This window comes from Ammodytes marinus, assembly GCF_949987685.1.
Source record: "Ammodytes marinus genome assembly, chromosome: 6".
Classification (NCBI taxonomy): domain Eukaryota; kingdom Metazoa; phylum Chordata; class Actinopteri; order Uranoscopiformes; family Ammodytidae; genus Ammodytes; species Ammodytes marinus.
Genome location: NC_137235.1, coordinates 30047425 through 30063019, shown reverse-complemented (window position 1 = coordinate 30063019; position 15595 = coordinate 30047425). Strand labels below are relative to the sequence as shown.

The 15595-nt window shown below is 41.9% G+C and overlaps 1 protein-coding gene across 1 annotated transcript; it reads right to left on the bottom strand.

Annotated features, from left to right (window-relative positions):
* Nucleotides 1-358: 358 nt before the first annotated feature.
* On the bottom strand, nucleotides 359-15072 carry pcyt2 (phosphate cytidylyltransferase 2, ethanolamine). The gene is made up of 12 exons (XM_080028939.1): nucleotides 14754-15072; nucleotides 11600-11688; nucleotides 8184-8345; nucleotides 7890-8041; nucleotides 6112-6153; nucleotides 5825-5963; nucleotides 5596-5678; nucleotides 5201-5278; nucleotides 3762-3827; nucleotides 3034-3099; nucleotides 2530-2618; nucleotides 359-1593 (listed from the first exon to the last, which is right to left on the bottom strand). The coding sequence occupies exons 1-12, from the start codon at nucleotides 14870-14872 to the stop codon at nucleotides 1473-1475; spliced, it is 1206 nt and encodes a 401-aa protein (XP_079885065.1). The 5' UTR covers nucleotides 14873-15072; the 3' UTR covers nucleotides 359-1472.
* Nucleotides 15073-15595: the final 523 nt, after the last annotated feature.

The window sequence follows — 15595 nt, the reverse complement described above, 5'->3', positions numbered from 1 at the left end:
AGTTGTAAGTCGCTTTGGATAAAAGCGTCTGCTAAATTAGATGTAATGTAAAGTGGTCTGTTAGAAGTCCCTGGGCCAAGCGATGTAGGGTCCTTCATGCAGGAGCTGGGTATGGAGGATTAATACCTCTTTGTGTTTCTAAACGGGGGAGTGATAGTGTGCACTTTTTGTTCAAGCCAGAGAGCAGCGTGAATGGGACAGGGCTCAGCAGTTCCTGAACTGGCTGTGGCCTCATTTCACTGAGTCAGTCAACCGTCACTATATGTGCTGATCCCACAAAGGTCTCTGTCATCATACCATGCACGCTACACGCTACACACTCTGCTGTAAATCAAGTGACACTCGGCCATATGAGCAGTTCATTTATTAAAAGGGACATTTACATCATTGCAATACAGTAATAGAGAGGTTGTGAAATTTCCCCAACATCTAATATTTAGCAACTTTTTTTTAATAACATTTCTGAGCCTGCCACCATCCAACCTACGGAAACACACACGCACGCACGCACGCACACACACACTGTCGTTAACAGACAGTTAACTTTTACAATCTCCAGTAAGTTCGTGGAAGCAATGAAATTGAGGTTCCAATTATTAATATTTCTCTGATTGTCTTATAAAGAAAGAGAAGATAGGACATTTAAGTTTCTTAAACATAAACTGAGGGAAGAAGGATTAACTCTGCAGAATGCTATAGAGACACTCTGGAGGGTTATCATTTTTGATGCAAGTCACAGCCCTTAAATTAGTCATAGCTTCAGGAATGAGGCACTACTATCACACACAGCTCACTCATTAATGTCTCTTAAGTCTCTCTCACACACACACACGCACACACACACACACACACACACACACAGCGCAAATACCGGTAATTAAAATCAACAGGTAAAACCAAAAGACTGCTTCACAGTTAATTTAAAATAGCAGTAATGTTTTTTCAAGACACACAAAAACCATAAATTATTTACGCTTTCCAAGAGTATTCAAAATAGACCACATTCAGGTTGAACTCAAATCATTAAAAACTAACATGGTTAGAAATCAAAAAAACAAACTGACCACGACGACAACGTTAACATGTTTGTCAATAAGTTATGGCTTATTTAAAAAGTTAACATAACACCGCTACACCTAAATAGGAATATGTGGTGTGACACAATGTGTGACAGAAGATTGAAGTATTTTTCTGGGGAGGACGAGTGGAAGCTTGCAGGTGAAATCGTGGGTAATGTGCTAGGCGTTTTGTGTTCTTTGTGGAAGCAGATCTATTCTAAATCCCACTGAGAGGGAGCAAAACGCTGTAGATGACTGAGAGAGAAGACTGGGAGAAGCTAGCACCAGCAGCAGTGGTTGTTTCACCCAGCCAGGTCCAAGTTTAGGACAACTTTGGGTCTGGGTTTGGCTGAGTTCCACCCTCCTTAAAGCTGAGTGTACCAGGAGGATGAGTAGATCAGTCCAAGGTGTCCCCTAGTGAGTGGCCTGGGCTGCAGCACCACCCTCCTCCACCTGCTGCTCTCTCCTCTTCATAGCCTCGATCACCGCCATCTCTTTGGCTTCCTTCTTTTGGTTTCTGGCTTCATACTGCAGCCTGGGAAATAAGCAGAATGACAAAAAATATACTTAGCTAAAATCACAGGGAAATTGTTCAGAGTTAAAAGGTGGACTCTAGCCTGGAAATCCAGACCCACATCTAGAAGGCTGTAGGGTCTGGAGATGAGCAATAGACTGTCCCAACTCAAGGGGCGGCACCAACGCATGGCATTTCAAAATACCACTACACTATATTGGATAGCACTACGACGGCAAAGGTTCAATTAGCCAGTTAGCCCCTCTGGTCGCTAAAAGAACAGGGCTGAACATGTCACCTTGTTCATTGCTCTGATTATTCGTAGTCGGTCGGCAAAACAGCAAATACATATTTCTTGCTAAAGAAAGGTTTGAGAGCCTTCTGTTCGTTTTTGAAAGAAAAAGCTTGGTCCAAATTGTTAAGTGTCGAGGCCAAAGCCGTTTCAAACAATGTATCCGCAGCCATCTTTGTTCCATAATATCACGATTTTGACCACGCGTGCGCAGCACTGTCGTTACACGGTTACCCCGCCCATATCAGATAGTACAATTTGATTGGTAGCTCGGAATTTTCCGAGATAGTTAATGAGCTCCAATGGTTCGTGCATAAGCTGCTGCGCAAATAGAAATTTGCTAGCAGTGAGTCTGGATTTCCAAGGTAGGTGGACTGTTGTTAAAATCACTTTTTTGCCAAAATCTGTGAAAAAAAATAAATAGTGGCAATACACAGCATACTCTTTGTAAACGGGCATGTACCACCAGATTGATTTCAGTGCACACATGGAAGCGGATCGAGATATTCACTGAGTTTGACAAAAAGTGATTTTGACCACAAGCATTCTCCAAAGTGGCTGACTCCTCCTTTAAACATGATCAAGACAGAGATAAATGAAATGCAGATGAAGAGGATCAGAAGACAAGAGAACACAGGCTCCATAAAGAACACAGGGTCCCGGACCTGTTAGCGATGATCCTCTGGACGATGTCATCAGTGGTGAGATAGTTCCTACTGTCGATGGTCCTGAAAATCCCCCTCTTCTTCGCTTCCTGAGAGCAGGAGACAAAACACAAGTTCCACCCTGTCATTCAGTGTGACTGATGAGGTCTACTCTAGAACTGCGCCATGTGAAAAAGCAAGAATTACTTTTGAAATACCTTGAACCTTTTTTTCTCCCCTGTGTATTATTTCTGCGCTGCATATTGCTCTGTGTGATGAGGCGTCCCATTATAAGAAGATACTAGGTAAAGGCTTCAGAACAGTGACCAACACATTCTTGCTGGTACTAAACACTTTAAAAAAACTAACAAAAGCCAAAATCACATTAACACTGTGGCTTGCGTGGACCAACTGCATATTTGGACCTCCAAGTCATCTCAAATGTAAACATATACCATATAAATGGACTACAATCATGGAGGGGATAGTGCGCTTTGACCAGTAAAAAGAGAACTATGTACTCACAGCGTAGGGGTCCGACTCATCCTTGTCTGGAAACACCTCCGTCTTGCCATGACACACCAGGTCCACCTGCACAGTAACACAAACACACTTACCCTGCGTTCCAAATCACATACTTTTTCTTTTTGCCACACAACATACTAAAGTACAGAAGAGTTTTAGGGCCACAGGAGAGAAAAAAAAAATCAGATAAGGAAGATTTTTTTTTATTATATCGAGAAATGTCAAGAATAAAGACGAATACTCCAAAATGCTATTGGAGTTAGTGGGACATTTATGTATTTTCAGCATACTACAATTGTCATGCATGTATTGGAACATCCTAAATCTTTTTCTGGTATACTAAATAGTATGGAAGTATGGGGATTGGAACGCAGGGATATTTTCTTTTGATGCATCAACTGCCCACAAGGGGGCACCACATGATTGAGTATTAGGCGCTTTGTGTAATGTACAAGGTAAGTCAATTATCTTAGGGGAGACATTTATGAATGCAGCAGCAAACAGTGACCTATTGTCCTGGCCCAAAGAGGTTTAGTAATCCTTTTTAATGTAGTCCCTTCACGATGTTGTGAGTTGAAACTAGTTTTGAATCCTAGTTTGTTTTGAAACTCAAAGTTTGCTGAGTATTGACTTGCCAGGACTCTGTTGAGTTCTCAAAGTGAAGGAATCATTGAGTTTAAAAACTAAAAAAAAAAAAAAAAAAACATCAGACGTAATGTTACACTCACCTTAAAGTGATCCAGCAGGTCTTTTCCCACTGCATAGGGCGCCCCTATAACCACCTCTGATACGTACTATGGATAGACAGGCAAGAGAGAGAAAAAAACTGGTTGTTAGTCGTAATTTACTTAATGACATTTTCAAATGTTTCGATCAGTGTAAATACTATATCAGGGGTGTCCAAACTAACAGCCCATGCCCGCTTTTTATTGGCCCGCGGCCGATTTTAAAAACATAATGTGTTTTTTTTTATCCATGTGTGCTTCTTCAATAGCTTCTTATTCATCTGACACAGTGTCTCCAAATTATTTTTTCATACAAAATTCTTCAGATTAAGCCTCTTAATTTTCCTCTCAAAGTGCATCAGATGAATGCATTTCACTTTAAAAAGTTAAATAAATCTCCCGGGGGGGGGGGGGGGGGGGGGCATACCCCCGGACCCCTCTAGGAGAATCAGGATCTCGGGCTGGCTACCATTTTCACCCAGCTGGACATTGGAGGCAATAGCAGAAAACACTGGGTGTCTGAATGGCATTTAACAATAGTCAATGATTTGGGCAGTCCTAACATTGGAGAGGGCCCCCCTAAACAAATTCTGCTTAGGGCCCCATGAAGGCTTGGGCCGGCTCTGAGGGGAAATGTGTCTGTTTAATTTGCAAGGAAAGTGTTTTGCTGTGAAGAAGGATTACAATTTACGACGACACTATGAAACTAAACATCAGAGCAGCTACATGTCCTGATAAATGTGTTATTTTTCGCAAAGTGGCCCGGACCTTCGTAGATTTTCTTTATATTCCCTGTACTATATACTTAAATGTCAAAGTACAACTGATGAGCATCATTTGGAAACAAGGGTTTTCACTGTTTGTTGTTTAAATTCTGGTTGATTCTGTACGTCGTCATCTGTAGAACTGATGCACAGCAATTTAGCGGTTTTCGCATTGTGTATAACATGTTTGGTTTGTGTTATGAGCCCATACGTTATATATATATATTTTTTAAGATATTGTTTGGGCATTTTTATGCTTTATTGATAGTGCAGAGAGACAGAGGTGAAATGGGGCAGAGAGGGGAGTGACATGCAGAGAACGACCGCGGGCGGGAATCGAACCCGGGTCTGCTGCTGGGCCCGGCCCGGGAGGGGGGCGCCTTACCGGCCCATACGTTATCTTGAGCACAGACACGCACAGTGCAGATGGGGGCACAAAGACTCATTGTTCTCTAGGCTGATATCTGACCAGCGGGGAAGGAGGGAACGGGGCCCGAGGTCAGCCTGCAGCGCCGTGAGAACTCAGCACATACTGTAGCTACATCGCACTGGGCTGAACATTGAGAGGAAGAGTGTGTGTGTGTGTGTGTGTGTGTGTGTGTGTGTGTGTGTGTGTGTGTGTGTGTGTGTGTGTGTGTGTGTGCGTGTGTGTGTGTCTGTGTGTGTGAGTGGACTCACCCGACAGGCCAGTACACTCAGAGTTCTCTCGTGGATGTTCATGATTGGATAGTTCTTCCCCTTGTATCGGTTGACTTCCTGACAAGACAATGAGGAGATCATTCACTTTTAACATTTTGGACTTTTAGCTTTTTAAGCCAAAACACTGGAATCAAAAGGAGTGCACACAGCAAGTTTAAAAGTAACAGTGGATGAGGGCTTTCTTCTTTGTCAAACCATGAAAGTCGTAGCCGCTCTCGCTTTAACTTGTTCCACATGTCTCTCTTGTGACTGCTGACACAGCAGGCAAAGCTGCATTTCTCCCCCTTTCGTGAATGTTTTGCCGAGGTGTGTGTGTGTGTGTGTGTGTGTCTGTGTGTGTGATTGAGAGAGTACATGCCTGTTGTTAGGGTTACCTGGTCAAAGTGCAGACCTACAATGACGTAGGGCCTCTCCGCCTGCTTATAAACCATCTCTAAGAAATCCACATGGCCAATGTCTGACAGAGAATGTGTGGTCAAGGCAACAACAACAACAACAACAACAACAACAACAACAACAACAACTACTACAAGCAGCACATAAATGATTTCTAAGGCCTTTTTTAGAACTCATCTCGGGGTATTTCTTCATGATAAAAGATACGAAAGAGGTCGAAAGCCCCAGCCACGTAGATGATAGTGTCTCCAGGCTGAGGCTCCTTCCCTGAGGCAAACTGGATGATCTTCTGTGACGTCTGGAGGAACTGAGACACTCCTGTCCAGGGACTGTGACCTTTAGGACCCTGGAACACCACCAGAGGAACACAGATGTAACTGAGGTAATGGAAGAAAGGCCCTTGTCCAAGATGTTCCACTGCTTACAGATATGTTCTATAATCCTGATTCATTCACGGGACAAGGTTTGAAAGTTTAAAAAAACATGCTACTCACTTTTCCAAAGTTGTCTGTATGCTGCAGGTAATCTGGGTTATCCTGCAGAAATGATCCAAGAGGAAAAGATTAGACCCAACAACACCAAATACAAACAAATACAATACTGCGCATACACTAAATAATGAGTACACACCAGGGGCCTCGTTTATCAAACTGTGTGTAGGATTTGCGTTGGAAGGTTGCTTTCGTAGGATTTTTGCGTGCGCACAGAGAGATTCGGATTAATGAAAAAGTGCTCACGCATGTCCAATGCCTGTTTCCTTTTGTAAATCACAGTCAATCCTAAATGTGGCGCAGCCTTTGCGGGCTCACGTAACGCCCATATTTACATAGTCATTGAAACGCCACAAATTAATGTCATTTACTGAGTGCATGAAGGCGATCGTGGCAAACGCCGACTGAAAGGGAAATGGAAAAATAGACTCCACACGGTGTGGATCACTGAGGCCACGCCGAAGTTCCCTTTGGGGATGTTGCGACGAGGCAAAATATAGTTTGGTGACACAGTGTGCGCGTAAAGGCGTCAAGAGTGTCAGCGTGTGGCAATCTCTGTTAATGCTGCAGCCTCAGAATGTCGGACTGTGGTCGAAATAAAAAAGAAGCAATCCGACATAAAAGTGGACGCAAGAAAGTACATATCCTCACACAGCAGTGTTTGTGCCACGAGCGGGGGAGACCACCTGATTCGGGGAATACACTGTATAAAGGCAACCTGCTTAAAAAGTGGCCTGGCTGGGGCTTTATTTCATGCTATATTTCCGACTGAATGATTGTCCCAGTCCGGCCCTGGTATACACGATGAGTCACTGAATGGAGGAGTTACAGGTGTATTTGAAGGGGTTAGAATAGCTATGAAGCCTACGCACATAGCCACAGTAGATGGCCTGCACATCCTTAAAGAATGTAACCACACCTCAGGGCTATCTTTATAAGCACAGGCGAAGCCCGCTGGCACAGTATCAAAAAGTAGATAAAGAATATAAGGGAAGGCAAGGCAAGTTTATTTATACAGCCCAGTTCAGACACAATGGCCATTCAAATTGCTTAACAGAGGCATAAAATACATCAAGATTAGACATTAGAAATTGCACTTATAGAGATAGTAAAATCAGAGAAAAACCAAGATAAAAGATAAGACATTAAGCGATTAGCGATGTGGAATGACTGCAATGAAAATGACGTGACTGTCAATATAGTTATTTTCTATATAGCCTCTTTCAAAGTGTCAAACTAATTTAAAAAATGTCTACTCTAAATGGATCTCTGGCATGCGAGTTGCCTTACTAACAGAGGACGTCTCCTGCTGCAGTCGAGTGAGTTCGTAACAATGGACCTTGTAACTCTAAGTACTCGATGACGTCTTTTCACTATTAATATAAGCACAGTTCCAAATTGGACCCTGAACATTAAAATCAAAAGCTACTCCTGTGAAGCCTTTGAGTTAAAGACATACTTCACCGGTGGGAATATGAGCTGTATTGAACTCTGAGATCCTATTAAGTATAAATGTTCAAACATTTTAGAAATCGGTTCATCCTAGCCTGAGAAAAGGCAGAAATAGTGTTTTATGGTCTCACTGTCTAACCTTACATTTTCCCATGCGTGACATCACACATGGTAAAATGTAGGGTTAGGATTAACAGCACAGCTGGGACAAGGGAAGACTGAGGGAAGAAAAACCTCATTCATTATATTATAATAGTGATTTTATAATGATAGAACGCCGGTTCTGTATGGGTGAAGTATTCCTTTAAATAAACCCAGCGTACACTCACCATGTTGCTGTGATGGGTCTTTGTCATGAGGAGCATTCGTCCCACCAGGTCCGTGGTTGAAACGCCCTGTGTGCGTCTGCATTCTTTGTAGCGGCCTTCGCGCTTCACCTCTTCATACGTGTCCTTCCCGTCCACCGTCAGCGTGATGTCGTCTGGGAGAAAACACATGAACAATGACATGGTTACGGGTCCATGGTCTGGAAGCACTGGTCCAGCTTCGTTTCAAACTCCCAGCTCTTATTCATGCGACCAAGTGTGTCAGGATGGTCATGGAGCATCCCTCCACCGGCTCACCTCCGTGCACACAGTAGTCACAGTTGTACTTGTCCAGAGTCTCCACGGTGGTGACGTACGGGGCGTCCTCCACTATCTCGTCCACCCACTTGATGGCCCGCACCATCTTGTAGCGCTCTTCCTGAGTGAAGACCGGAGGACCCTTGTGCTTGGAGATCTCCGCTTTGACAGAAGGAAGAGGTGATCTATTGTTAATAATTGGCACATTGGCAAAGATCTGCAGTGACCTTGAAGTCATGCTTCTTGCTTTACTACAATGCAGGCGGTGGCATGCTTTTTCAGTAGCAAAAAAAAAACACATTTAATGAGGTTTCATGGAACAAATAAATCATTGTGAGGTTTATTTATTACAACACAGCGTTTTACATTGCACTTTGCAATTACGTTGTTGTTCAGAGGTGCTTTCCAAATACATTTGCCTTGCCTTTAGTATTGCATTACAGCAGCAAGAAAGCCTTGCGGTTATTTTGTCTTTTAACTTCCTGTCCACACTGCAAATGTGTCAAGTTAAATGGGAACTATTAAGCTTGTCCGTCTTTTCTGACCTATAAATGTTGTTACAATGTCAGATACGTCTCACCACGTAAAATAATGAGGTACACGCATTTGGACTAAGCCCTGCATGCTGTTCTGGTTGGCTCTCTGCACCACTCTGAACGTGCTGATTCAGCAGGTTTACACAGACAGTTTAGAGAGATGGCTGAAAATGCCCAGAGGAGAGGGACAGGTTCCCTTAAGACCTACAAAGTGTTACTGTGCGGTCAACCATGTCTAGCTGCTCTAGACATGAGACCAACATCAAAAGCAAAGAACCTGAAAGTGTGTATAACACAGTATCAGGGTTCGACATAACGTATAGCCCGATGGCCCGGGGCCAGTAAAATCATATGCAGGGCAAGTTGATTGGCCAGTCACTGTCCCGCCCGGGCCAGTGACTGGCCAATCACAGTTCAGTATCTTTTTGTAGACTACATCATGATTCATGGTTCATTGAAATGCGCGTTGAGAGTCGTAATGAAAGCAGTGTTTATTTAAGACTCAATATAATAAACCTAATATAAAATATATTTTTTAATGAAAGGCCAGTGGACAACCGATGCGTGGGCGTTTTGACAGGCGGATCAACAAGCGGTTGCACTCTCGCTCCGTTGGCAGAGCTGCCTACCGTCCCCCTGCGAGTCGACAAATCAATCGACTTACTCTGCCCCCTTTCTTTCTTCCCACAGCAGAGGTTGAGGTGCAGAAAATGATAACTGCGCTTTTCCTTTATCTGCCGCCGTAATGTTACAGTATTTGCATCCAAGCCCCGATGGTAATACAAATGAGAGGCGTAATTTAAACGCTGTGAATGCGTCTCCGGTGATTGTGTCGGTTGTAGACAGAAACGAACGGAGGGATTCCGCTCACTGTACAGTTTGGCACTGTGTTTTCAGGCTCGAGACATTCAATCAGATCGCGGAAGTCTTTCCCATTGAAATCGCTAACGGGGAGAATATCCCCGGTTATTATTTTAGCCACAAACCACAGTTCATCTGCGCGGCGGCTCACTCGCTGGCGAGATCACACGGTGAAACGCTGCTGTGATCGGACGAAGGCATTGTGTGTTTCTAAGGTGATTTAACGTAATAGTCTTAGACGAGCGTTTAACTTATGCTGCATATTTTGCACTGCATTGTTTTTTATCAATAGTTTGAAAAAATGGTCCCACACCGGACTCTTATATGTGAAGCTGACACTTCATGGAGAAGTGACACTCCTGCAGCGCGCTCACGACCAGACGTGAACTCACATACACGGTGAAATCTCCCATTAAAAAAAACAGCATAACCCACTGATTTTCGGATTTCTATTCTATTTTTAAAGTCAACTTGAGCGCAAGTGGAAAACCGGTCATTCGGTCGACACATTCACATCCCTAATGCATATAGAGAAAGTAATAAAAACAGCCTACCACAACACAAAGAATGATCAGACCTTCATCTCTTATTTTTTTTTTATGTTTGAACATGACTTCTGCAGGTGAACTATTCATTAAACGGCCCAAATTCAAGAATAAAAACAACCATCAAACTACTGGACTGTGAAATACTGGCCGACTCTTTCAACATACTTTCAGTTGTAGGCTTCTAATTCAATATGTTTGCCTGGTTTTATATTATGTGTATGAGCAATATCAACATTTCATATAATTAACTAAAAGAAAAATAACCAAATCTAAAGGGGATATCTATACTGTTACAGTATAGATATTCCCTTTAGATCTGGTTATCTTTCTTTATTTTTCTAATACAGGTATTATAATTATTGACACTAAATTATGAAGAAAAAAAAAGTGTGTGCAGGGCCAGTGAAAATATACAAGGGGCCAGTAAAACTCGGATCCACTGGCCCGGCGGGCCAGTAGGAAAAAAAAGTTATGTTGAACCCTGAGTATGTCCTCTTTGAGGAGTTTGACATCTGCTGCTTGTGATCACTTTGGCACCTGAATTTGAGCAAACATCTGACCACCATATTTTATGATATAATGTGCTGCGTGAAGGACTGCCAGAGCTGGAAGAGACAGAGACTTTCTCTCTACGGCAGCCTGATAAACCTTAACGCTCTGATCAGATCAGTTCTGCTTCACAAGCGTGATTACAGCTGCTCACGTTACTTACAATAGTGATGGGCCACGGTTGTTTTAATGTGCGTTTACAACAGCATGATAACATAACAGAAGTGATAGGAATGTTAAAAATGTTGTGCTAGGGGCGCTCCGGTGGGGTAGTGGATAGAGCGCGTACCATATTAGGCTCCGGCCTTCGTTGCAGTGGTCGCGGGTTCGAATCTGAACCATGGACCTTTACTGCATGTCATCCCCCCTCTCTCTCTGTCTCCCCATTTCAACTCTGTACTATCTAATAAAGCTTGAAAATGCCCAAAAAATTATCTTAAAAAAAAATAAAAAATTTGTGCTAGGGCCCGAGGGTTCGAGTCCGATCCCATGGACCTTTACTGCATGTCATCCCCCCTCTCTCTCCCCCATTTCCACTCTGTCACTATCTACTTCAAACTGTCAAATAAAGGTTAAAATATCTAAAAAAAGAAAAGAGAAAAAAGTGCCAACGTCTTCGTTCAAAGACCGGAGTCCAACTGATTAGTAACACAACTACACGATCCAGTTTTTCCCTGACATGAACTTATTATTGTGTAGAGCTAATTCTTCAAAATGATATTATCATGTATTTGTATTTATCATCCACAACTATGTAACACACTGTAGAAGGTTGACAATTGTGTTTCTGTGTTTTACTGCATGTTGACGAATCAGCTTCCAGAAAATTAAATAAAAAGTCAAATTGTTTTCCCTTTTTTTTAATGTTTGGCAGAAATACCCATACCCTAATGTTTGTGTTTATGTGTGCTACCAGCCTTACCATCGGTATGCACTCCAACAATGAGGTATTCTCCCATGCCTTTGGCCTGCCGCAGCTGGTTGGAGTGACCGTAATGCACCATGTCGTAACTGTGGAGACGGAAAGAAGAGACAACAACGTCATCTGCATGGAAAACAATAGGACCTGTAAGCACTCACACAACACAGGACAAAACACAAACACACACACAAACAAAGACAACAATCAGAGCCGTTAACAAATAGAAATGTATTGTCTTTTAAACGTCTCTCAAAGCCACCTCTGAAGGAATTAAGCTTTGACTGGCCAATTCTGTCTTCTTTATTTCTTAACATGATCATATCTTCATTTTATTCTCTTGTTATGGCGACCTGACCTCAAGGTGTGTGGGCCTTAGCTGTGAAAAAGCTTTCTATCTCAAATAAACAGTTTAAAGGTTCAACTTTATTGTCCCCGTGGCCGTGGGTAAATTTGGCTTGGGCACTGTGCATGATTGCTTCATCAAAACATACTTCACAAGAGTAAAGCCAGGGACAAAACCAAACAAACAGACAGACGTTCATTTGAACACCGGCAACAACACGGTGCTTACTAGTTGGTAAGTCAAAGTGCACTTTGCTAGTATTTGGCATAGAAATGTAAGGTGTTATAGGGATAGAGTGCTGTTGTTAATATGTTAAATGCACATTGCCCCATTACATGTGAATACAGTTCTTAGTGATGAAGTGCTAACCAAAACACGGACTGATGGACCATTTAACATAGGGAGTGAGAATAATAAAGGTCACTGGGAGAAAGGTAGAGTTACTCTGCCATTCAATAACTAACGTGTATGGAATGTTTTGTACCGGCGTGCCAGCTCTCCTCCTCTTACCTTGCAACACATCCAAAGTCTAATTTCAACGAAAAAAATAATAATGTAATCTATAGTTACATTTTTTTTGTTTAGTTTGTTCTTCATGTTGTGATGAAAATATAAAATAATAATAATAATAGGCATTCATTCATCTTTTGGTTTAGCACCCCTCCAAAGCTATGCATTACTACAGCTTCAAAAACAATCAAAACAAACAAGAGCACCTTCACAACAGCAGCTGCTGGGTGATAGGCCGGGGTATATAAATAGATAAACAATGTTTGAAATGATCTATTAGCAATAGTAGTGGTGGGTTCATATTACACATTCCTATTGGCTAATTGGAACTATTGTTTGTAGAGGTTTTGAGGGAGTGGAAAATAAGTATGTAGAGTCACTTTCCTTTGATAAACCCAGGTAAACAAACCAGTCCCCTTTTGATTTACATTTGAAATGATCCTACCTTTTGGCCTCTGTTTAACCACTAAGTATTTTACCAACCCACCAGACCGCATACATAAATCATATCAAATCAGTTGTATTTGTATAGCCCAATATCACAAATAGACATTTGCCTCAGTGGGCTTCACATTTCATACAATATGATACATATATGACACCCTGCCCTTACACCCTTAGCTCGGCTGAGAAGAAAACTCCCAGTAAAAAACCCTTTAGCGGGATTACATTTTTTTTTAAAGAAATCTCAGGGAGAGTCGACAAAGTAAGTTTACTGAAATAAAATACCTCATATGCCACTGTGTTTGCAGTGGGCAAACCTCTCTATGATGACATTACCCACATGCTGCTACTAGTCTGAATTCCCTTGACAGTTATCCCCCAACATCCCTCACCCTGCCCTGCTCAGGAACACTTAAACAGAATGCACTCAGTTGCAAAAGAAAATAAAAAATTCAGTCAGAGTGGTGGTGTATACACACAGATCAGGGTTTGCCCTTTGATTGCGTGGCAGCCCTCAGTAACACCTTTATGACAGTTACATAGCTCAAGGAGAGACAACGCAGATACAGTTAGGTGTCTTCCTGACTCCTGGTCTGTTTAAAAACTTGACAACCGTCAAAAAAACGAATTGAGCTATATAATTGAATTCTACAGAGTCAAAGTGCTAACAAAATGTATTTTGCAGCCTTCAATGGTCCAAATGTACACATGCTGCATATCTGTAGAAAGTTAAAGTGACTAAGAGGAACTTTTTACATCTTTATATAACAGTCAAATGTTCCCACTGATGATCATACTGTAGATGATCTGTAACAGCAAACCAGACCATCAGTGTAAACAACTCTATTTTTATAAAGTTGTTATTATTAATGCACACACACACACACACACACACATGCTCCTCTTCTCTCTTGATACACTTGCCTTATAATATTTAATCTGTCATCAAGCATATACTATGTCTCACCACTTTCCCCTGACCCCCTGCCCGGGCCAAAAAGACAGGGAACCTTACAAGCATATTGCGCCTGCGTCACAATGAACACCATGTTTAGCATGTTAGTTATTTATAAACAGCACCGAGTTAGGCCAGGCCAAACTACTAGCTACTAGCCAGCACATCCCTGTGCACAGAGTGGGGCCAGGACAGATAGCATTGCACACAGGAGTCGGTTGTCTCCTCGTCTTCAGCTGCAGCAAAATCACGTGATGTGAGGCTCATGGTCTGACTTTCCCTCAGAGCACAACAGTGTTTAGACAGTATGTAGCATTATCACAACCAAGTCCCACAGGTTCTAGAGTAGAAACATGTCCCTTATCATCATCAGATCATTTCTAAGTACCAAGTCAACATTAATAACCAACCCAACCTTAATAATAAACACTGTCAAAACTTTATATTAGACAAGCTTGGAGTGTTCACAGAAGAATTTAAATGTTTTGAAAGCTTAGTAAGTTTCTAATACGTTGCCGTAAGAAACCATAGTTGTACTTATGTCTGAATGGTCTTATACACTCACTTTAACCATTCAAAATATATTTTACAACCCCAACCTACGTAAGAACTATTGGGGCTCACCAGTCAAACACTGACAAAAATAATACCTTTACTAGGAAAATGGTTAAACTCCTGTTACTAAATTACTCGTTACTAGCACAACCAGACTACACTATAGCTAGCAGTAGCTATGTATGTGGTTATTATAAGTTAGTAACTGCTAATAGTAAGCAGCTAGCTAGCATTAGCACAACAGCCTACCAATGGTTCCTGATAGGTTTTCCATAATGACCGTGTAGGGGACAACAAACTGTGAAAACGGAGTTGAATAAGCCAGCACTGCGGGCACAGAGTCTTACCATCCGTCACACCACAACCGGACGACTCCACGCTTTCTTTTCTCCGGGCTGCACGTTGAGGCACCCGGCATACCGCTGCCGGCTTCGTCGTTGGTTGCGTGGTGACCGTTTTTTATCATTTCGACGTGTTTAGTAAATAATCACTAGGTGGAGGTACCTTCTTTGATACAGTCTGTGGGTAGTACGAATACAAAGTATCGGACGCGATCTAATCCTGTTCGCTGAAAGATTATCTTTTAAAGGAGGTGATCTTCTCAGGTTGACTGTATGTACAGTGACACCGTCCGACCTATGAGTCCGACCGGCCAACGCCTCCAAAACTACGTCACATCGTACGAATCCACGAACCCCCTCGCGCTGACCGACGTAGTGATTGCGTAATCACTCCTGACACGTGATCATACACAACCAAGAGGACAAAAGTAGTCTACTACTACAAAACAAGAGTGGAATGCATACCCTCAGGTACTTTTAGTTACTTATTGAATATCTATCTTTTATGCTACTATCTATGAAAAATACGCATTTTACTACACTTCAATAATATATGAAAAATAAGGAACAAACCATTACCAAATAATGGTCATAAAAGTGTATTGTCAACTCTATAAATCAAGTCTACTATAACTTATTACTAAATGAGATGCAGAACATCGTGACACACAACTTTAGAAGACAAAAACACTTTATTTATTGTCTAACAAATATAGTATCTTTTTATTTTGTAAAATAATATATGTTTTAGGAACATAAGTTCACATATCTTATAATGGCTCTTAAAAAAAAACATCTGACACTATATGGTACAAGATGAGATCATTAATACAGGCTCTTTCATAGAG